At 48.9% G+C, this 22420-nt stretch overlaps 1 protein-coding gene across 1 annotated transcript; it reads right to left on the bottom strand.

Moving 5' to 3' along the window:
* Positions 1–308: 308 nt before the first annotated feature.
* GID4 (GID complex subunit 4 homolog) lies at positions 309–22392 on the bottom strand. The gene is made up of 6 exons (XM_086686194.1): positions 22115–22392; positions 16237–16296; positions 11036–11143; positions 5596–5697; positions 3486–3616; positions 309–648 (listed from the first exon to the last, which is right to left on the bottom strand). Exons 1-6 carry the CDS (start codon positions 22301–22303, stop codon positions 585–587), a joined length of 654 nt encoding a protein of 217 aa, XP_086542320.1. The 5' UTR covers positions 22304–22392; the 3' UTR covers positions 309–584.
* Between the last annotated feature and the right edge of the window lie 28 nt (positions 22393–22420).

A 22420-nucleotide genomic window follows, 5' to 3' on the forward strand; every position in this document is an offset into this window, starting at 1 on the left:
CAGTGCCAGCGGACCCCGTTAAGCAATCGGCCTCCGCCTCACGTTTCACTGGCGGGTGCTGCTGGTCACCGATTCCCTGCGCAGAGCTCTGGGGTGGGGGGGGTGGGGGGGGCGCGGCACACGTGTGCTGGGGCTCTGCCTTCTCTTGAGCTACCGGACTGAGCAACTGGGGGTGGGGGGCGCAGGGCTGGGGCCTGGGCCGAGACCACTGAGCACCAAGGCTGAGGGTGACTGGGGGGCTGACCTTCTGCTCGGCTGGAGGTGGGGACGGAGGAAGGAATGGGCCTTTCAGTGATACAGAAGTTAGCTGTGCAGGAAGGAAAAGTGCATTTAAGGTAGCTTACAACAGATTAAGACCAAACTGCCACAGAGAGGGAGGAAGCACAGAGAACACTCCCTCCACCTGCCGTTGGTTGGCCATGCTCCTTGGATTCTGTGGGTTAACATTCATGCTTTCTGATGCGAGTCTGCTCGTGAAGAAACAGGAACACACGTTCTCCTGGTTCTGGCAGGTACACGATTTTCTTGGCAGAGTTCTTTTTTTGCCAAGTTCAGTTTTATTTGGTTCCTGCTCTGAACCGCTGTCACCGGAACTCGTAGATGGGTGCGCTGTGTTCGGGAACGTGAGTTAGGTTGAGTGACTGATACCTGCAATGTGGGAAAAGACAAAACGGGAGGCAGTCTGAGCATCCTGAAAACCAAACAAAGGATGTCCAAAACTCCCTCCCTGCCACCGGAGCGCCTGACGGGCCACCTTCTCGGACCGGAACGCAAATTCACCTCAGATCTCGTCAGCTGAACCGACTCTGGTTTTATTTGTTCCTTTGGTTAATCCTCCCGAATGGGGGTGAGAGGAGCTGTTTTTAGGCCTTTCCCTTTTGCTCTGACCATGAAGCAACCATGGTACGTCTTGTAAAAGGAGAGGCGGAGTACGCTGTGGGAGAGATGCAGACCGAGGCCCCGGGCCTCATCCTCACCTGCCACGCTGCCCGGCCTCCCAACGGCCAGCACCTCAGCTCCCCCGTGTATCAGGCTGGAGCACCCTCAGGGCTTCGTGGGTAACACAGGCACACCCCACTTCTCATGCAATGCAAACAGGCCATGGAAGAGAGAACTTCCTCGCTAACCGTAAATCTTATTTGACCCTTTGGCTTCGTTTTCTCGCCTCCCTAGACACGGCTATTAGACTTTGAGAACATCAGAGCTCTGACGTGTATGTTTCTGCCCCGTCGGCAGGCTGCTCCGAGGAGCTAAGCAGATGAAAGGGAAACGGCGGCCGGGACAATCCACACAAGGGGATGATAACCCCCAGGGACAATCAGAGCTGATGGGGTAGACGTCAGCTCTCCTCTTACTTGTTTCACAGAGGAGTGAGGAGCAGCACAGGAACAAGCAGTTTATTTCTCAACAACAATAGCAAAGAACAAAACAAAACAAAAATCAAGAAAAGATTATGCATTAGCCATCGGAATATGTGAATCAAAACCACACGACACCTGCAGATGTCGTACGCGCTAGGAGAGCTGTAATTGTAAAGACATCATAACAAGCATTGGGAATGATGTGGAGAAACTGGAGCCCTTGGGCCCTGGTGGGAACGTACCAGGGTGCAGCTGCTCTGGAAAACAGGGAGGTGGTTCCTTAAAAAGTTACAGAATTCCCATATGACCCAGCAATTCCACTCTTAGTATCTGCCCAAAGGAACTGAAAGCCGGGACTCGGATGCGTACACACCCTCACTCACAACAGCATTATTCACAACAGGCAAAAGGTGAAGACGACCCAAGTGCCCAGCAACTGATGAACAGAGAAGGAAAATGTGGTACAGTGGTCCCCCCCTCTTATCTGTGGGGGATACGCTCCGGTACCCCCAGCGGATGCCGAAAACCGTGGATGGTACCGAGCCCCGTACATATGGTATGGTTTTTCCTGCACATACATACCCGTGACAGAGTACAACTTATAAATTAGGCACCGTAAGGGGTTAGCAACAATAACTAGTCAGCAAATAGAACAACTATAACAATATACTGCAATAAAAGTTACGGGAACGTGGGCTCTCTCTCAAAATACCTTATTGTACCGTGAGGATGTGAGATGACGAAATGGGTGCGGGAGGAGACGAAACACGGAATGACAGAGGCGCTGTGATGGGCTGTTAGGCTACCACTGACCTTCTGACACTGTCAGGAGGACGATCGTCTGCTTCTGGGCTACAGCTGACCGCGGGTAACCGAAACCCCGGAAAGCAAAACCGCAGATAAGGAGGGGCTACTGTGGATCCAGACCATGGAAAGTTATTCAGCAATAAAAATGGGGAGTGCTGACACCTGCTGTAACAAGGCTGAAGCTTCAAAGGCCAGACACAAAGGCCACATAGTGTATGGTCCCATTTATATAAAATATCCAGAACGGGCAGATCTACACAGCGAGAAAGTAGATTAGTGGTTGCCTAGGGCCAGGAGGGGATGGGGAGTCGGGTTGATGGTCAAGGGGTACGAGGGTTTCTCCCTGTGGCGATGAGAACGTTTTAAAATTGACTGCAGTCATGGCTGCACAGACCACTGACTTGTACAGCTTCAATGAGCAAACCAAATAGTGTGTGAATTATCTCAATAAAGCTGTCATTTAAAACAGGATACAACATGTTTTGAAAACTCATTTGAAAACTGAACAACTACTGAAACCCTGAGAGTTGTGGCTCTCAGAGGCGCTGAGACTGCACTGAGCCACGGGCACGTATTTGCAGGTATCACTGTGCTGCCACTGAACAGGGAATTTGAGTCAAGCTGGGGTGGCATCACTTACAAGTCACCGAAGTGTGAAAAATTTGGAAGGGAATGAGGGGTCTCTACATTCAGAGAGGAAATCAGGTATTTTATGATACGGTTCCTTCTTCAGGTACAGCCAGGTGCTTTGAGAAGCAGCGAGGAGGCAGGAGATTCCCCCCAAGAGGTGACAGAAGCTAGCACCTGAGGTGGCATTCAGTCCTTCACCTCAGGTGAGACACAGGGCAGGACCGCCAGCTCCACGGGGGGACCCTAGGTCACCAGACCGAGATCAAGTGCATGTGGGGCCAGCATCTGAGGAATGTGACCACAAAATCGAAAAGGCTGCCGACAGCAAAATTCACCCCAGCAAAATTCATAGTTGGATTTTACATTTTAGTTACCGATTAAATTTGGGAGGAAATACAAAAGCAGCAAGATTGGGAGAAACATTGCTGATAACACAGAACTGCTCGAAAGCTGTCAGCAACGAGTTCCTTTATCTACACTTCACTTTCATCTTGTTTACTCTGCTCCGTGTAGAGGGACAGGAGCCCCTACACCAGCAACTGAGATCGCTTGGAGAGGCCCTCTGCATGCAGACAGAGCATGAAAGCTATGCAGAGACAGGGGAGAGGTCTTCTTTTGGTTTGGCAAGCCAAGGAAGAGCCAGGGGGACAGCAGCAAGCCGCCCCCTGCGCCTCTGGGGTTCCTTACCATTCTGAACTCCTATGGTAATAGTAGCCCTCTATGGAGGCTGCCGACTTCTGGAAGCAGATGTAATAGAACCCAGCAAAGGAAGCACCGCTGATGTCTTTGATCGTGTGGTCTGGGACCAGGAACTGTTCCTGCACAGAGACAGAGGAGGTTAGTAACAGACGGTGTGGCCCGGCCACCTCTGGTGTTCCTCGTTAGCCTCCAGGTGCTTCTAAGGTTCCACTGTCAACACGGCCTTGCCCAGACTTGCTGGACAATGGCCAACATGTGCGTTTCAACCCAACCTGCCAATAGCATCTGTGTGTTGCTCGAGTATTCTAGATGCTAACACAGGAGCCTGTGTCTTGAGCTCACTGAGGTCAGCAGTGAAGAGAAGGCCCTATGGTCTACATATCTCGTAAGTGAATCGATACCTACCTACCTTTCAGAGCCCACAGACAGAACCACCCAGGGAGAGAAATTCTCTGCTCCACCCCAGGAACTGGTGCTAGGTTCCTGATCACCTCTAGAACAGCAAGTCACTTCACTCTGAGGGCAGATCACACCCCATAACACCCCCTGAAAAAGCTCTACGCCTCGGCGACAGCCATCAGAACAGCACCTTGGGAAGAGGCAAGCTTGTTATCTCTGGCTAGAGCCAAGCTGAAAGGACCTACTGTCCCAGTAAGATGAAGTCGGTGCCCCCAAGGCCCCAGGAGGTCTCCTGAAGGCCCACAGTGAGTCACCCTGAGAAGTTCTTTTTTTAAGTTTATTTTGAAAGAGAGAGTGGGGGAGGGGAAGAGAGCGAGGGAGAGACAGAATCCTAATCAGGCTCTGCACTGGCCGTGCACAGCCCGATGTGGGGCATGAACTCACAAACCTTGAGATCATGACCTGAGCCAAAATCAAGCCACCCAGGTGCTCAATTCTTTTTTTTTTCCAAAACACTGTCATCTTTTCCTTTCCTAAACCTCTGAATGGTAGTTTTTAAAATTAATTTTAAAATAAGAACTTTGGAGGATACTTCTTCCAACATGTTATTTCACTGGCACACTTCCCACTAGATGGCAAGCTTACAGGGCAGGACCCCGCTCTGACTCTCCACGCCTGGCAAGCGTCCACTCAGAAAGTGATGATCCCCCCCAGCCCCCCAATAAATTAGCTATACAAGCTAAAGATTGGGAATCACTGGGGCGCCCGGGTGGATCAGTCAGTTAAGCGACCGACTTTGGCTGAGGTCATGATCTCGTGGTCCATGCGTTCGAGCCCTATGTCGGGCTCTGTGTTGACAGCTCAGAGCCTGGAGCCTGCTTCGGATTCTTCATCTCACTCTCTCTCTGTCCCTTCCACGCTCGCTCGCGTGCTCTCTCTCTCTCTCTCTCTCTAAAAAATAAATACTAAAAAAAAAAAAAAAAAAAGATTGGGAATCACTACTCTAAATGATTGGCTTTTCGGAAAGCTGGTGAGATTTCAAGACAAAACGGCTTTTCCCCGCAGATTGGGGACCAGGGGCTGGAAGTGGGTGTCCGTTCACACAGTGATTTCACAAACTGGCTTCATGATTGTGCTATCCTGGAGCTGGAACACAGTAAATACCATGCTATCAAAACAGGGAACACAAAAGCCTTGTCAGCCCCAAAGCCAATCTATCGAGTCCAGCCAGATGCAGTTCTCTGAGGGCTGGTGAGTGGAAAACCCAAATTCCATTCCTGGTCCCTCATTTCCTGAGCTGGAGGGAAACAGACAAGCGGAGACAGCACCGAGCCTTCAGCAAGGACGTGGTGAGGGAGCGGTCCCTTAAGGGGGTGTCGCAGCCTGTGGCTGAGAACCGGAGGTGATGGGTGACTGACTTTGGTTGTCCCCTGAATCCACAGGACACTTGGGAGGACTCCACCTGGACGGTCAAAGGTACCGAGGGGGACCACCCCCTAGCCACGAATTCGTCAGCTGACCACCAAACAGTTTAACCAAAGAGAAACCATCTGGGAGGGCAGCAGTCTGCCAGAGTGGCCTGGAGCTGTGCCCGCTTTCCGTGAGCGTTAAAGGCACCGCATGAGGACAGGGCAGACGGGGCGGTGGGTCCAATGCAGGCACTGGCACAGCCAGAAGACCGCCTGGGGTGGGGCCTTACCTTCCACCTCATGAAGACATAATCTCCATTCTTCAGCTCTTCGTAATCAAAGTCATCTGAATTAAATGATTTTGCATACTGATAAAAAGCCAGAAACTTGCCCTGAAAGCAAAAGACACAGCATGAGAACTGATCTACGGAGGGAGAGGCTGGTGTCAGAACGACCCTTCTGTGTCCGGCGGCGACTGCCTTTGCAAACGCGTGCCAGTTGCTGGAGGTGGCCTGACCAGAGCAGCAAAGGCCGAGGCCTGGAAGGGGAGCCCAAGGTCCCCACCAGTGACCTCAGAGCTGGACTCCAGCTGAGGCATCATGGGATTACGCCTGCCTAGTTCATGTTGTCCGAGAAAAGGCCCCGGGTTGGGAATGGATGCTATTCTGGGGGCCCGTTCTCAGGACACTTTTGCACAAAGCCAGGAATGACTAGTGACATCTCTGTAAGGGAGTCAACAGTAGCAACAAGAGTCATGCAGAACAACTGAGAGCCAGCATGTCTCACCGAAGGGGGAGAGAGGGCTTACTACAGTGGGGTTCTCTGACAGAGTAGAGTGGCTTGGGGCCAGCTAGTGAAGAAGAAACAGGAAGTGGGTAATATATGATTAATTTCTTTTAAAAAAGGAAACCAGATGGACTTCAAGATGTATACAAAGCGGTTATCATCAAGGCAGTATGGGACTGGCACAAACACAGACACTCAGATCAAAGGAACAGAATAGAGAACCCAGAAATGGACCCACAAACCTATGGCCAACTCATCTTTGACAAAGCAGGAAAGAATATCCAATGGAACAAAGACAGTTTCTTCAGCAAGTGTTGCTGGGAAAACTGGAAAGCGACATGCAGGAGAATGAACCTGGACCACCATACACAAAAATAAACTCAAAATGGATGAAAGACCTAAACGTAAGACAGGAAGCCATCAAAATCCTCAAGGAGAAAGCAGGCAAAAACCTCTCTGATCTTGGCCGCAGCAACTTCTTACTCAACACGTCTCCGGAGGCAAGGGAAACAAAAGCAAAAATGAACTATTGGGACCTCATCAAAATAAAAAGCACAGCGAAGGAAACAATCAGCAAAACTAAAAGGCAACCGACAGAATGGGAGAAGATATTCGCAAATGACACATCAGATAAAGGGTTAACTCAACACTCAAAAAACAAATAACCCAGCAAAGAAATGGGCAAAAGACATGAACAGACACTTCTCCAAAGATATCCGGATGGCCAACCGACACATGAAAAAATGCTTAAAATCACTCGTCATCAGGAAAATACAAATGAAAACCACGATGAGATACCACCTCACACCTATAAGAATGGCTAACATTAACAACTCAGGCAACAACAGATGTTGGCGAGGATGCAGAGAAAGAGGATCTCTTTTGCACTGCTGGTGGGAATGCAAACTGGTGCAGCCACACTGGAAAACAGTACGGAGGTTCCTCAAAAATTTAAAAACAGAGCTACTCTATGACCCAGCAATTGCACTACTAGGCATTTATCCAAGGGATACAGGTATGCTGTTTCGAAGGGACACATGCACCCCAATGTTTATAGCAGCACTATCAACGATAGCCAAAGTATGGAAAGAGCCCAAATGTCCATTGATGGATGAATGGATAAAGAAGATGTGGTATGTATATACAATGGAGTATTACTGGGCAATCAGAAAGAATGAAATCTTGCCATTTGCAACTACATGGAGGGAACTAGAGAGTATTACGCTAAGCGAAATTAGAGAAAGACAAATATATGACTTCACTCGTATGAGGGCTATAAGATACAAAACAGACGAACGTAAGGAAAAGGAGGCAAAAATAATATGAAAACAGGGAAGGGGACAAAACAGAAGAGACTTTTTTTTTTTTTTTAACGTTTTATTTATTTTTGAGACAGGGAGAGACAGAGCATGAACAGGGGAGGGTCAGAGAGAGGGAGGCACAGAATCGGAAACAGGCTCCAGGCTCTGAGCTGTCAGCACAGAGCCTGACGCGGGGCTCGAACTCACGGAACGTGAGATCATGACCTGAGCCGAAATCGGCAGCTCAACCGACTGAGCCACCCAGGCGCCCCCAGAAGAGACTCTTAAATATGGAGAACAAGCAGCGGGTTACTGGAGCGGTTGTGGGAGGGGGGAATGGGCTCAATGGGTAAGGGGCACTAAGGCATCTACTCCTAAAATCATTGTTGCACTATATGCTAACTTGGATGTAAATTTAAAAAATAAATTAAATATATTAAAAAAAAAGGGACACCTGGGGCGCCTGGGTGGCGCAGTCGGTTAAGCGTCCGACTTCAGCCAGGTCATGATCTCACGGTCCGTGAGTTCGAGCCCCACGTCGGGCTCTGGGCTGATGGCTCAGAGCCTGGAGCCTGTTTCCGATTCTGTGCCTCCCTCTCTCTCTGCCCCTCCCCCGTTCATGCTCTGTCTCTCTCTGTCCCAAAAATAAATAAACGTTGAAAAAAAAAAATTTTTAAAAAAAATTTAAAAAAAGGGACACCAGAAATAGATTACAAAATTGTATCTCATGATCCTATTTTTATTTAAAAAAAAAAAAAGGTCAATACTTGTTTTAGCTTTGGTATTATTATTATAGATGATTTTTTTCCTTTTGTTTTTCTACTTATTCAAATGCTTAAAAACAAGCATGTAATAATTTTATAAGAATTACACCTTAAATAAAATTTAAGATACAGAATTATTAACCCATAGAATTTGTCACACATGTATTTCTATCCTTAGTAGATTAAGTTTATGGAATCTGGACTTTATGGTACCACCATGATATTAACTTTATTATCACTCAGGAAAACCTGAGCATGAAATAATACAGTGCCTCTAGTTTACAGGGAGTCCAGTTTTATTTTGTTTTGTTTTGTTTTTTTATGTTTATTTAGAAAAAGAGAGAGAGCCAGAGCATGAGTGGGGGAGGGGCAGAGAGCAAGGGAGACACAGAATCTGAAGCAGGCTCCAGGCTCTGAGCTGTCAGCACAGAGCCCGATGCAGGCTTGTACTCATGAACCACAAGATTGTGACCTGAGCTGAAGTCGGACGCTTAACTGACTGAGCCACCCGGGTGCCCTGGCAGTCCTGGTTTTATTGCACTTCACTTTATTGCTGTTTGCAAATGTTGCATTTTTTTTACAAACTGCCAGGGTTCCTGGCAACCCTGATCGAGCAAGGCTATTGGTGCCATTTTCCCAACAGCATTTGTGTCTCTGTGTCACATTTTGGTGATTCTTGCAATATTTGAAGCTTTTTCATTACTATTTTATTTGTTATGGTAATCTGTGATCAGTGATTTTTTTTTTAATGTTTATTTTTGAGAGTGCAAGCACAGGAGGGGTGAGAGAGAAGGGGGACAGAGGATCCAAAGTGGGCTCTGTGCTGACAGCAGTGAGCCCAACATGGGGCTCAAACTCACGAACTGTGAGATCATGACCTGAAGTCAGCTGTTCAACCAACTGACCCAACCAGGCACTCCTGTGATCAGAGATCTTTTTTTTTTTTTTTAACGTTTATTTATTTTTGAGACAGAGAGAGAGAGAGCGCATGAACGGGGGAGGGTCAGAGAAAGAGGGAGACACAGAATCTGAAACAGGCTCCAGGCTCCGAACTGTCAGCACAGAGCCCGACGCGGGGCTCGAACTCACGGACCGCGAGATCATGTATGTAAAACTTACATAAATGTAAGTTTTACATGATCTTGCTGATTATTTCTCCTTCGAAGAAGGTCGTGAGAGTTGGATACTCCTATGGTAAAAACAGAGGTGCAGTACAGAGCTCCAGGAGCCCCACATGGGCATCGGGGACTCCTGCATGGGCTGGGAGAGTTACGGGAGACTCTGAGTCCTGCACAGGTCACCAGACTGCTGGGTGAAGAAGAGCCCTTAGGCCCAGCTCCTGGTCCTCTCCCATCTAGCATGCCGGGAAGGACCCAGGGAGGCCTTCTTAGACGCTCTTTCTCTCAAAATATTTCAATTTAGCCTAACAGAGGTAGGAACAGATATTTCCCAGTATTCTAATGGAAGTCTGAAAAATTAAGAGTTGCTTTCTATGTATTTAATTCGTAACCAACCTAACTTAAAACTGACTTTTCATAGAGTCTCAAAAGACCTTGCTTTTTTGCAGAACCAATTTGAGCTGGAAAACAAAGCAGGATGGGAGACAGGCTGTCATTTGGTACAAGAAAGATCAGGAAGATCGTTCTCACGGGGACTGCCTGGGAGAGGAAGGAGCCACCTCATGAGGTGTCGAGCTGTGCAGGAAGAGCCGGCCTTGGGCAGGGTGGGGTCAGATGGCACCGAGGAGCCCTCCACCACTTTTCTGATGCCCGCACGACCGTGTGCCACTCGGGCTCCCCAACTGAGTATTTTTTTTTTTCAAGTTTATTTAAGAGAAAAAGAGAGAGCGAGCGAGCAGGGGAGGGGCAGGGAGAGAGGGAGAGGGAGAGAGAATCTCAAGCGGGCTCCAAGCTGCCAGCGCAGAGCCCGACGCGGGGCTCCAACTCATGAACCGTGAGGTAATGACCGGAGCCGAAACCCAGAGTCGGACACTTCACTGACTGAGCCACTGAGTGATCCCCTGACTGAGAATCCCCAGAGACTTGGCTCTTGTTCATTCTCTAGTATTACAGTATTCTCTAGTATCCTCTAGAGTATTACGCAGTATTACGCAGTATTCTACAGTATTCTCTAGTATCACGCAAATAACTGACTTTCAGTTCTATTTGCTACAATAGTCAAAACATGTAGCTCACCAAAAAATGGTTTTAAAAGCTTAAATTTAACTGAAACTCAACATTTGAAAGATGTTCCTTTCCTATCTCAAGTAGGAAACATTAATAAGCAAAGCAGCTAATCTATAGTGATGTTAACCCAGACGAGGGTCTGCGGTCAGGAGTTTTCTCCAAGGAGTATCGTGCCAGAATCAGGAGAGACTTGAAGAGCCGGGTGTGAGTGGCAGTGGGAAGCACGAAGAGTTCTAGAATCTTCATTACGGACACAAGAATTTCTGGTGGGTTTAGAGGGTGAGCACATTGGACTTCCCTATTTAGTGTTAAACCAAAATTCATCATCGCCCTGGTCAGCTAAACCGGAAGGCTATTTTGACAGGTAGAGAAATGGATTTTTGAAGACACAACAACTCGTGTGAAAGCCAATGAAAAGACTTGAGGGCAGTGACGATGAGTTGTCTCCAAGTGCTCCCTACTGGTGAGCTAGAACACACTCCACTTTTGACACTGAAAAGCAGGGGCACTGGCATTTCCGGTGACATCCTGATGGTACTTCAGCTGAGCCTGGGTGTGTCCGTCAGGAGCTGGGGTGAGAAGCCCAGTGGACAGGTGGGCAGGACGGGGCACAGTGATAAGACCCCGAGAGCTAAGTCTCTTGGCTTCCCGGCAGCGCGTGGGCGGCCCAGAGTGGACCAAACACCTACTCACCCAGTGTTTCCGATCAACGTCTTCGTCTGCGTCCCACTTCCGCGTTAAGAAAGGGTGTTTTTTGCTGATTATTTCTCCTTCGAAGAAGGTCGTGAGAGTTGGATACTCCTATGGTAAAAACCCAAATACCAAAACAAGATGTTGAACAGCAGTTTTAACCTTTCCCAAAGGAAAAATCAACCTTGCTCTTTAACTTCTCCCTAGGACTTTGAAAAAATGGTCACACTGGCTAAGCAACAACCCAGAGTTAGGTCCAGAGATTTGCCGATGGCTGTGGAGTCAGCTTGAATTGGAGGTGCCCACAAAGTCTCTTGGACGTTATGAACTTTGCCAGAAGCAGAGAACCCTTCCCTGACTTCATTTGTTATGTACTAATCACTCGAAAAGAACCTGAACAAGTAAATTCTGAGTATTCTAGGATGCAAAGCAGATGGTAACTAAGTTGATTTTACTTTCCAAGGAAAACACCCCAGGAGGCTCCACAATCACAGCATTCACAGCTCAGTCTCCCTGACGCCATGCCCACTGGTTCTCAAACTAGCTCAGTCATTTGTCTCCTGTGCCCGTCCGGGGAGTGGGTTTTTTGTGGGTTTTTTTTTTGGTTGTCGTTGTGGTTGTTTTGTGTTCTTTTTTTAAAGAATACCTCGATGCGTTAGAGTAACATTTAATTTTATCATATGAACTAAGGCAATTTATACTAGGGAAAATATACATAAATCGCGTCTGCAATGGAAAATCACAACAACGGGAAAAAAACCCCACAAAAACGGGAAAAAATAAGCTGTCATCCTAACTGGGTGCTTAGAATGCTCTTGTCAATTTTATTTGATATTTGTTCATCTGCTAAGAAGAAGGCACCAAAGATTCTGAAAAATACTAATGGAAGAAAAAGTTAACAATTTAATAAGTCCACCATTTCTCTGCATTTGTAAAACCCAATCAACTGACTGACCAACTAACCAACCCTTCAGCCCAGCCTGCCAGCCTCTGGTGCTTCTTGGAAGCATGATAATGGTGGTCAGTGGCCTGGCAAACCACGGATTACAGTCTTAATGTCCTTGGGACTAGAGGTCCCACTTTCTTCTTCAGACACTATGTATGCCCCTCTTATTCTGCATCAAACATCTACGTGTGTTTAAAATCAATCTGTTCTGGGGCGCCTGGGTGGCTCAGCCAGTTAAATGTCTGACTTCGGCTCAGGTCATGATCTCGCAGTTCATGAGTTTGAGCTCCGCACCAAGCTCACTGTGGTCGGCGTGGAGCCCACTTTGGATCCTCTGTCTTCCTCCCTCCCTCCCTCTCTCTCTCTCTCTCTGTCTCTCTCTCTCTGCCCATTCCCAGCTCATCCTCTCCCTCTCTCAAAAATAAATATTAAAAAAATTTTTTATATAAAAAATAAAATAAAATAAAATAAAATAAAATAAAATAAAATAAAATAAAATAAAATAAATCTGTTCCGATGGCTTTGCTACTTCTCTTGGCTTGGCCTGCCATGATGTAGCTGGGGACGTCGCTAAGAGATAGCAGTTCCCAGGAAACAGTATGGCCGCCCGCCCGCACAGGAGCAGACTGAAGGGGCCTGCTTCACTACCCAGCACCGAGGCTGGCGGCTGTCTTCACAGTGAACTCTGAGATATATAACACCCCCACCCCCCACCAAACCTCAACCCTTTACCCCCGACACGGTGGCCGGGTTCCTCGTTCAGGTATTTATATATACGGAGTGAAGAAATTAAAGAGGAGATTTCCTAAATGGAAACCTGATTTAAAACCTGATTTAAAATATAAATAAATTATCCTCATCTGTTTTAGGAAGAACTGCTAAGGGAGAAAGTTCTGTATCAGTACCTGACTTGAGATTTTAAATTATTTTATTTTAATGTTTCTTCTTTTTTGAGAGACAAAGAGAGACAGAGCGTGAGCGGGGTAGGGGCGGAAAGAGGGAGACACAGAATCCGAAGCAGGCTCCAGGCTCTGAGCTGTCAGCACAGAGCCCGACGCAGGGCTGGAACCCACAAATCGTGAGATTATGACCTCAGCCGGAGTCGGACGCCTAACCACCTAAGCAAGCCATCCAGGCTTGAGATTTTAAATGAAAAGCTATACACATTGATTTTCTGAGGTTTTAACTTTTTTTAGCTTCCACAAGAGAGAAAAGAAGGAAATGATAAATGGGCCCTCTTACATTACGAAGAAAATACTTATGGTTCAAATAGAAAGTCTTCCTAGTGAGCTGATTCTGCACTGACATCTCTCTAAAAATATCTCAGGCAGTTAGATAAGGGTGACTGCAAGGTACCCCGAACTCTGAGAATTAAAATAAAATAAATACTGCCTAATGAGTGCGAGTCAACATGTACAGAAGTTACCAAAACCACGAACTATCTCTCAGGGCAGGACCAGGAAATTTAAGCACTTGACTACAGCCAAAGTGGCGGTAACGTATAAACTCAAAGGAAAAACTCTGTCTGCGGGAAGGTCGTCAAAAAAACGAGTCAGAGAGAAGAGACACGGCTAGCACCCCCCACTCTCACCCCCGGAACAGGCGTGGGCTTACTACAGTGGGCCTAGCAGTCGTGGCATTTAAGTCGTCCAATCCACTCCCCGCACGGTTAACAGGCCCACCAAAAACTCTCCAGTAATGGGTCTGGCTTTCCGTGTAGACCTGCCTTCTGGGGGGATTAACACCCACTGGCTACTAAGTCAGAGAGGACTTCTGGAACGTGCATGTACCTCATTTTAAAATGAGTAAATGCGCATTCTTGTTCATACATCAGTCCTGCTGAGTTTGATTAGCGTGACCTATCTCCCTGGCCTGGCTCAGAGCAAGTCTAGCACAAGCTCAGCAGAAGCTTTCAAACCTGTCTAGTGAGTGAGTGGAGGGCCTGGCCGTGACTCTCCCAAGGCTGGGCTCCTAGGCCCTGTGCCAGCTTCTGGGCCTCCCTAGAAATGTCCCTTCTTTCTGCTGGTGGCGGGCTCAGAATTGCAAAAAAAAATGCTACCTGACGCCCATTCTTCACAATTCTGGGATTCCATTTCCACAAGGCACACGGACTTTGTAATAACTGTGCTCATTCGTGAACGTGAGGCAGCCAAGAGACCAATGATCTCCAACTTAATAGTTAATTTTCCATGTGGTGTACACGAGGAAGACTATGGCTAAAACTCAACCATTTAAATGGTTTTATTAAAATCAATTACATATTCGATATCCTAACAACTATAAACGTTAAAGCAAACAAACACGAACAGCTGTATTTTAGAATACGGGTATAAAGTCATTCAGAGAATCCTCACCCTTTCTGGCATTTCACTGATCGTGTCCAGTGACCACGTACTGGATTTAGAATTTCAAAGGTGAGTCCATAGTTGTACCACACCATGACTATCCTAGAAGCCAATGAACTGTACATTTTATTATTGTTTTTTTTAAGTGGGCTCCATGCCCAATGTGGGACTTGAACTCACGTCCCTGAGACCAGGAGTCACATGTTCTTCTGACGGAGCCAGCCAGGCACCCCCTGCATCTTACATGGGTGACCTGTGTGGTATGTGAACTGTATGTCAGTAAAGCAACTAAAAAGGTTCTTAAAAGAGATGAAATCCAAAGAACCCTGACGTCCTAGGAGCCTCGGAAACACAGCCGCCTTTCTCTAATTCAATGCCACTTGAGGGCCACACCTGAGTCCACGGCTCAACCCGGCGCAGACCAGTCTGGGGGGCCATGTGCTTGTGAGGCCGCTCGTGCGCGGGCGGGAAGAACTGGCCAGGGGGATGGTCTCCTCATCCCTGTCATGAGCCTAAGTCCCCTTCCCGAACCGGCCCCAGCGAAGGGCCGAGCTAGCAGCTCCTCAGGGAGCCTGCTGCTCATGACTCAGAGCTTCCCCCACCTTGTTAGGGTTACCTGCTCCTGATGGAAACGTCACAGAGGTTCTGTACACGGTTTGGGGATTTTTAACGCTACCTGCCATTTCCGTGCAGCTTCCTATGACCAGAGTGGCTGGTTTTAGAATCAGTGCTAACATTCCAGGTGACGGATGTTGCTGGCTTCCTTATGAAGTTAAGTGTTCGTGTTCTGTGCTCAGTGAATGCATCTGGCTGCCTGTTGTACGAGTTGGGTATACTCTATTCACTTTGTTTCCTACTACCGCAAACTCAAAGGCTGGAATCCTTCATTTTGCCCTCATTTTCTACCCCTACTAGCTTGGGTAGCGTTCTAGAAGGGAGGAGTAGTTATCTTTTCATGTCAACACCAGACTTCATAGAAAAGTCTCAAACTTCCAATAGAGAAGCAGAACCAGATGGAATCAAAGAGATGGAAACAATGGTTTCAAGACAGAGGATGGTCTGTGCCTTAGTTAGCACCCCCCCCCCATTTGTATTATACTATAGTCTATACCTCTTACTCTTACATTCTTTCTTTCCCACTAGGATAAGCCCCTTGAGGAGACAGAGCGGGTATTTTTCATTCTTATCAAGGCCATGGCACCAGTAAAGGGCAAAGCAACAAGGTCACTCTGACCTCTCTATGGCTCTGTGGAGCATTTCTCAACACTGCTGGGCCACGGAGACAGTGAGGACTGATCAGGCCACAGGGCTCTGCAGCCAGGTCGGGCTGGAGTCAGGCGGCCAGTTCAGTCCCCTCCTTCTTCTTCCTGTTTACTCACCAGCAGGAAAACAAAGGATGCTCTTTCTTGTTTTCTATATTCCCAGGAGTTCTGAGATTTAAAAAGTTGGTTCAAGGAAAGGAAAACAGTCTACATTTCCATAGCAGCTACTCCTGTTAGAAACTGATGATGACTTTTTCATTGTTCCAGTGAACTAAAAGGTTTAAGGAATTCCAAAGACCTTGGCTCTGGAAGGATTAATGCTTGCCTTAGAAACCTTAACACTTCCGACGGCAGGTGAGGAGGGTCGTAGCTGTGTTCTTACCACATTTTTTTTTTCCACAAAAGGATTAAAAATGAAATCAACAGTGTTGGTAACAACACGATGTATTTATAAACTTCTACAGATTTGTGACTCTGTATACTTTCCAACAGGGCACAGGAAAACTACATGCTTTGAGCTCACTGTATGAGAACGACACTTAACAGGGCACTTTAATCAGGCCTCAGAGTTGACTGCTGGTCCTTCACACTCTGAGCACGAGGAGCACGCGGTCCACCTTCCAGTTCTAGTTCGTCTGAGTGAGTGCTTACCTCAGTAAGGCCTTTAATCTTCAGGTACCCACAAAGGTAAGAGTTCCCCGTGTCCACATGCTGGAAAGAAAGGACACACAGCCTCATTACAAACGGAGGAACCACTGGGAGACCAGCTGGGGCTGCTGCGGAAAACCATGTGCCCGGCCGTCAGAGGCCAGGTGGGCTGAGGGAGGCCCGGAGGTTGGTGGGCACCTAGCACGGCCAGGGCTCACCTGCCTTTGAGACCTTTGTGAGTCCCCCCCCCCCCCCACCCCCTGCCCCACCCCGCCCCCGTGCCTGTTCAGAAGCTACCTGATCTCAGGACCCTCTCAACCTCCTTCAGCTGAGTATCTTGAGACCAAAGTGCCTTTCTGGAACAGTGGGCCCGCTCAACACAGGTCTCCGACTGGTCTAAAAAATGTACTCCTCGCCCGTATTTATACTCAGCACAATCCCGCATTATTTCTTTACGAAATGGGCAGCATATCCCGGCAAGGCATCTTAGGAAGACTTCTCTGGCAAAAATTGCAGTTGTGAACCAAGACGCTGACCCCAGAATGGAAAATACTGGGAGGGGCCACGCTGCCCATTTCATATATGAATGCTTGTGTCTCCTGATGAAGAGTTAGGAGCCTAAAATAAACAGGGGTAACAGGCAACATAGATTTTGAGGTGTAGTATGTACCAATTACGGGTTGCTGCGACATGGCCCGGTACCTACCCTACAACCAAATTCCTCCTTTTCCATGCTGGCAGGGCCCAGATCCCGTTCTGACACCTACCCTGCCCCCACAAGACCCGATCAGCCTGACGGGTGCAAGGCAAACCCGTGCCCCTGTCCCCTTGTGAGTCATCAGTTTAGGGGTGAGTGACCCGATTCTGACCAATGAGGTATGTGTGTAAGTCTCTTGGGTGCTGTGCTGGGAAAGACTGGGGCTTCCAAAGAGGCTCTCTTTCTGCCCGTGACGGCGGCAGCACCTGCACACGGTGCCCAGGGCAGCCACGTAAAGACCCTGAGGGGAAACAGGCCGGGAAATGCCAAGGATGGCGGCACGGAAACATGGAAGGAAACGGGCCCCCGCATGAGCCAGTCTGGAGCCAAGCCACCTCCAGGCTTCTTGTAACCTGAGACGGCAGGTTCACCCCTTCTTTTAACTATTCCGAAAAGGGTATGGCTACCTACAGCTGAGTGCACCCTAAATGAGCCATTTCACCCAAATCCGGATGGACTGATCCCCAACAGGCAGATTTTCAGATTTCATGCTGGTTGGGCTCACGGACAAAGCAAACCCCCGGAATTAAAGCAACACAAAGCACCCCGGTGCTGCAGCACGCTGAGATTTTTGTGTCAAGCGAGGTCTCATTTTAAGCAACTTGGAGAGTCTTGTGGTGTTTATCAGGTCTGGGGACTTAACGACTTCCAATTACACCAGAAATCAAATACTAAGGCCATCTTTAAAAACTGTAATGGGGGCGCCTGGGTGGCGCAGTCGGTTAAGCGTCCGACTTCAGCCAGGTCACGATCTCGCGGTCCGTGAGTTCGAGCCCCGCGTCGGGCTCTGGGCTGATGGCTCGGAGCCTGGAGCCTGTTTCCGATTCTGTGTCTCCCTCTCTCTCTGCCCCTCCCCTGTTCATGCTCTGTCTCTCTCTGTCCCAAAAATAAATAAAAAACGTTGAAAAAAAAAAACTATTAAAAACTGTAATGAATGCAGTCAGCCAGATGAGGTCAGCACCAAAGCAAATGGGCTTCGATAAAGCTAAAACGCTCCCACAGTTCGGTGCTGGTGACAAAGGTATTCCATGTGAAAACCGCCCAAGCATTTAAAATATCCTCATCTCCGGGCCTCGGCGCTGGACGTCATCCAAAGTGGCTGATCTGCACTCACACGGTTCAGCAAAGAACTTTCATTAAAAGACACACAGCTCTAACCTGAGGCCTTAAATTTCACGTATGCAATTCTCACTGAATTCAATATAGTTTGGGGCTTCACAGCTGCTGGAAAGGGTATCAGGTGGCCAGGATACCTGCTAATGAGATTAAAAACTGAACTGTAAATTGGCTAACATTTTGCGTGGATTATCACGTGCCTGAGAATCAGAATTGCAGTTTGGCCTCCGTTCAACCACGGGTCTCTCCCATTCTGCCCAAATTGATCTTGGTGATGGTGGGTGAACTCAAATACACTACGACGCAGAGAACTTTCACCAAACGACGGACCAGCATCTCCATGGGAAGGATGACAAGGCAAACGTTAGGCAAGGAAGTCTGACAGCACAGCTGTGTCCAACAGCTGCTCTTTTTAATATGCTGTCACGGTGACCCTGGCCTTCACGTTACTCTTGGCTCTTTGGATGGCAGAGGAGGAACGGAGTCGTCAAAGTAACAACGGCAACAACAAAAACCTAGTCAGAATCTCACGAAGGTCTGGGGGAGCTCTTTAAACCGGAATTTCAAGAAAAGAAAGTGCTCCAAAAAAGCACAGGAAAAGATGTGCAACATCGTTAGCCAGTAAGGAGATTCCAATCAAAACCACAATGAGATAACCACCTCACACCCACTAGCATGACTACAATCAAAAAGATGACAAATATATAGCAAGTGTTGACAAGGCTGTGGAGAAACTGGAACCCTCATCGCCCGGTGGGGGGAGTGCAAAATGACGTAGGCACTTTGGACGTCGGTCTGGCAGTTCCTTAAAATGTTAAACATGGAGTTACCATAGGACCCCGCATTCCACTCCTAGGTTTCTACCCAGGAGAAATGAGGACGCGCCTACATAAAAACTCGTACAGGAATGTTCACAGCATCACTACTCACAAGAGCCAAAAAGTGGAAACAACCCAAATATCCATCTACTGCTCCAAGGATAAACAAAATGTTGTACGTCCGTACAACGGATTATTATGCACCCCCCCCAGAAATAATAAAGCACTGACATGCTATGACATGGGTGAACGCTGAAAACATTATACTTGGTGAAAGAAGCTAGACACAAAAGGTCACATAGCATACGACTCCGTTTAGTACAAAGTGGCCAGAATAAGCAGATCTTAGGGAAAATAAAATTAGTGGCTGCCTAGAGTTGAGAAGGGGTGATGGCTAAGGGGTGGTGTTTCTTTTTTTTTTTTTTTTAACGTTTATTTATTTTTGAGACAGAGAGAGGCAGAGCGTGAACGGGGGAGGGTCAGAGAGAGAGGGAGACACAGAATCGGAAGCAGGCTCCAGGCTCTGGGCCATCATCAGCCCAGAGCCCGACGCGGGGCTCGAACTCACGGACCGTGAGATCATGACCTGAGCTGAAGTCGGACACTTAACCGACTGAGAGGGGTGGTGTTTCTTTTGGGGGTGATGGAAGTGTTCTAAAGTTAGACTGCAGTGATGCTTACCCAAGTGCGTGACTCTACTAGAAACTACTGAAATTGTATGCCTTAAATTGGGTGGACTGTATGATATGTGAATTGTATCTCAATAAAGCTCTTATGAAAAAAAGAAAGAAAGAAAGAAAGAAAGAAAGAAAGAAAGAAAGAAAGCAAGCAGGAAGGAGGCTCAGGTATGAAAGGCAGAAGTATTCTAAGGCTGAGTCTCAGAAACTAGTCCTGGCTGTAAAACCAGATGATGGAATAAGTCACATGTCACTGACTGTCTCAATGATGGACAAACAGGTCACCAGCTCAGAAGTAGGGCAGCATTCCTGGGCATGACCACCGCTCCCACCATCAAGACATCCTACTGGAGTGGCTTCCAGCCATCAGCCAGGTCTCCGCTCTGGGCTACCCTGAGACCAGTCACGCGCCAACTCAATCACCACGTACACTGGTTCGCGAGGAAATGGGCATCTGACAAGACTTCAGAAACAACACACCCATGACAGAAGGGGGTGGCTGCTGTGAGAACCAAAGACAACTTCTCTTTGACACTTAGCTACCCTGCCAAGTCGTCCCCTACCACCCCGGAAACCATCAAATGAAACAATGGGTGCAAATTCAAGATCATTCCAAACATGACCCACAACCAAGGATCTCACTTCCAGAATCTTATGATTTGTTGCAGAAAAAAAAAAAAAAAAAGCCTTTACTTCATAGTAAATTCTCACATTTTAAGCAGAAGGGAAGAGGGATCACCCTATCATAGATCTAATTATGGAGAACGAATGGCTCAGTCATAATAGTTTTCCAGTTGTAATAAATATCATGGCTCATGATAGCAACTTAAGTTTACAGACCAAAGATACGATTAACGTGATGTTTTCCCAATCGAAAAAACAGGAAACTGTTGATTCCCACAAAACAGTAAGAAAAAAGAGGTTAAGGATGCCCTGCTGTTAGCAAAAAGAAAATGTATCCCCACTGACTTTTGGGTGGGAGACCCACTTGCTCAGAGGAGAGGCTGTTTAAGATTTAACATTTTTAAAGAGCCAAGGGCACATCTTTAAGGAAAAGACACGGCTTACGTTCTGTCCTCACGCATGGGGGCAGTAAGGTGGCACACTTAGGTCCTCAGAGCTCTTGTGAGGCCTTTCAAGGGGCCAGACGTTTGGAGGGGCTTTGGGGAACAGCCTAGGAGGTGGGGCGTCAGGCTAAGGAAAAAAGGGGGCAAAGGGAGGAGGAAAGTGGGTCCTGAGGCAGGCAGGGGTAGCTATGGAGGAACAGTTTTGCAGGGAAGGGGGAGAGAAAGGAGTAATAACTACTGTTGACCTCCTCCGGCTGGGAAAAAATATCAAGTGTGTTACCACTCGCATGAGAGGGGTGAGGTGCGGAAAAAGGGCCAGAGTGGGTAAAGCTGAGCTCCAAAGCTATCAGGGGCTGGCAGCAGGTACTTAGAAATTCAGGTCAGATGGGGGGGGGGGGGGGAGGTAGAGAGACAGCAAGGAAATACTGTGTGAGAGATAATGCTGGGTGAGTTCGATTTCCCAGCACATGGGTATCAGACACCGGGAGGAAGCCCTGGCTGTGTAGATAAAAGTTAAGACCATAGAAAGAGGGTCCCCTGGAGCCAAGGAGAAGGAGATGAAGGTAGGGGTTGGGGAGGTATGGGGAGACAGGTCAGGGAGACTGGGAGGGGACTGGAGGTGGCCAGAGAACGGAGATAGGGAGCATGAGAAGAAGCCTAGAGCAGGAGGCCTGGGGCTGCCGGCAGCTGGTTGCCTGCGCCAGTTAGAGACCGGGGGGCAGTGGGGGGCCCCAGGAGGCAAGATCCTAACAAACTGGGAGGAGCTCCACCCAGCAGCACACAGGATGTGAGTGCCTGGTCTTGAGGGGGTACCAGAAGCGAGGAATCAGTTGTGGATTGGGGGCTCTCAGGCTCAGGGGCTAAGGGAGGGAGGATGCTCCCAGGTCTGAGGGGGCACTAGGCTCTCCCAAGGAAGAAATCCCGGGAGGAGGGCCCCAAGGTTTGAGGATCCCTGGAACTGAGGAAAGGGGAGGGGTGGAGGATTGTCTCAAGTCTGGGATAATTTGACACGGGCCCAGCCATGGCTAGGGTTCCCAGGCAGGAGAAACCAACGGAGAGTTCTTCAGGTTCTGGGAGGGATTGGAGGGAGAGCTGATCTTGGGGCGACAGGTCCTGGGGAGGAAGGACTCAGGTCTGAGGGTGGCCAGTCACAGGGGGCTTCCGGATCCCAGGCAGGCCGGTCACGGGCTTCGAGTCTGGGAGAGTGTTCAGGGTCGGCCAGGAGCTGCCCACGACAGGCTCTGGTGTGAGGGGCAGGTCAGGGTTGGGGCTTGGAAAGTGTGAGACACCAGCTGGGCAGGTCCCGGGGGTGAAGCGCCTGGTGCAGGAGGCCCGGCGGCGAGGGCCTGGTCCGCGGCTGCGGGCTCGAGGAGCCGGGGGCGGGCACGGCCAGTGAGCGCCGCGAGGAGGCCCTCGGGCCCCGGCCCGGCGCGGCCCGGCGCTCACCTGCAGCACCACCTCTACGTCGTACGAGTTCCCCTTGCTCTTCTGGTGGCCGCGGAACTTGGAGCCGCTGTAGAGCAGGCTGGTGGCCACGCCGGGCTGCTGGGTGTTGATGGGCGGCGGCGGGATGAGCGAGGCCGCGGAGGCGGCCGAGGCACCGGCCGGCGGGGGACACTCGGTGCGGACCGGCATCGCGGGGTCCCCCGGAGCCAGGGCTGGGGGGAGGGGGAGAGGAACCGCCGCCGCCGCGCGGGAGCCGAGGGGGGTGGCAGGGAGGGAGGGGCCGGGGCGCGCACGCGCAGGGTGGGG

Source organism: Puma concolor, chromosome E1, assembly GCF_028749965.1.
Source record: "Puma concolor isolate L17-30 chromosome E1, mPumCon1.1.hap2, whole genome shotgun sequence".
In the NCBI taxonomy this organism is placed as follows: domain Eukaryota; kingdom Metazoa; phylum Chordata; class Mammalia; order Carnivora; family Felidae; genus Puma; species Puma concolor.

Excerpts from the sequence above, each read along its gene's own strand:
- GID4 (XM_086686194.1), bottom strand. The coding sequence starts at position 22,303 with ATGCCGGTCCGCACCGAGTGTCCCCCGCCGGCCGGTGCCTCGGCCGCC. Across the intron at positions 5,698-11,035 it reads ACGTTGATCGGAAACACTGG|GGCAAGTTTCTGGCTTTTTA; the intron begins GTGAGTAGGTGT and ends TTTTGCTTTCAG. Across the intron at positions 3,617-5,595 it reads ATGTCTTCATGAGGTGGAAG|GAACAGTTCCTGGTCCCAGA; the intron begins GTAAGGCCCCAC and ends GTCTCTGTGCAG.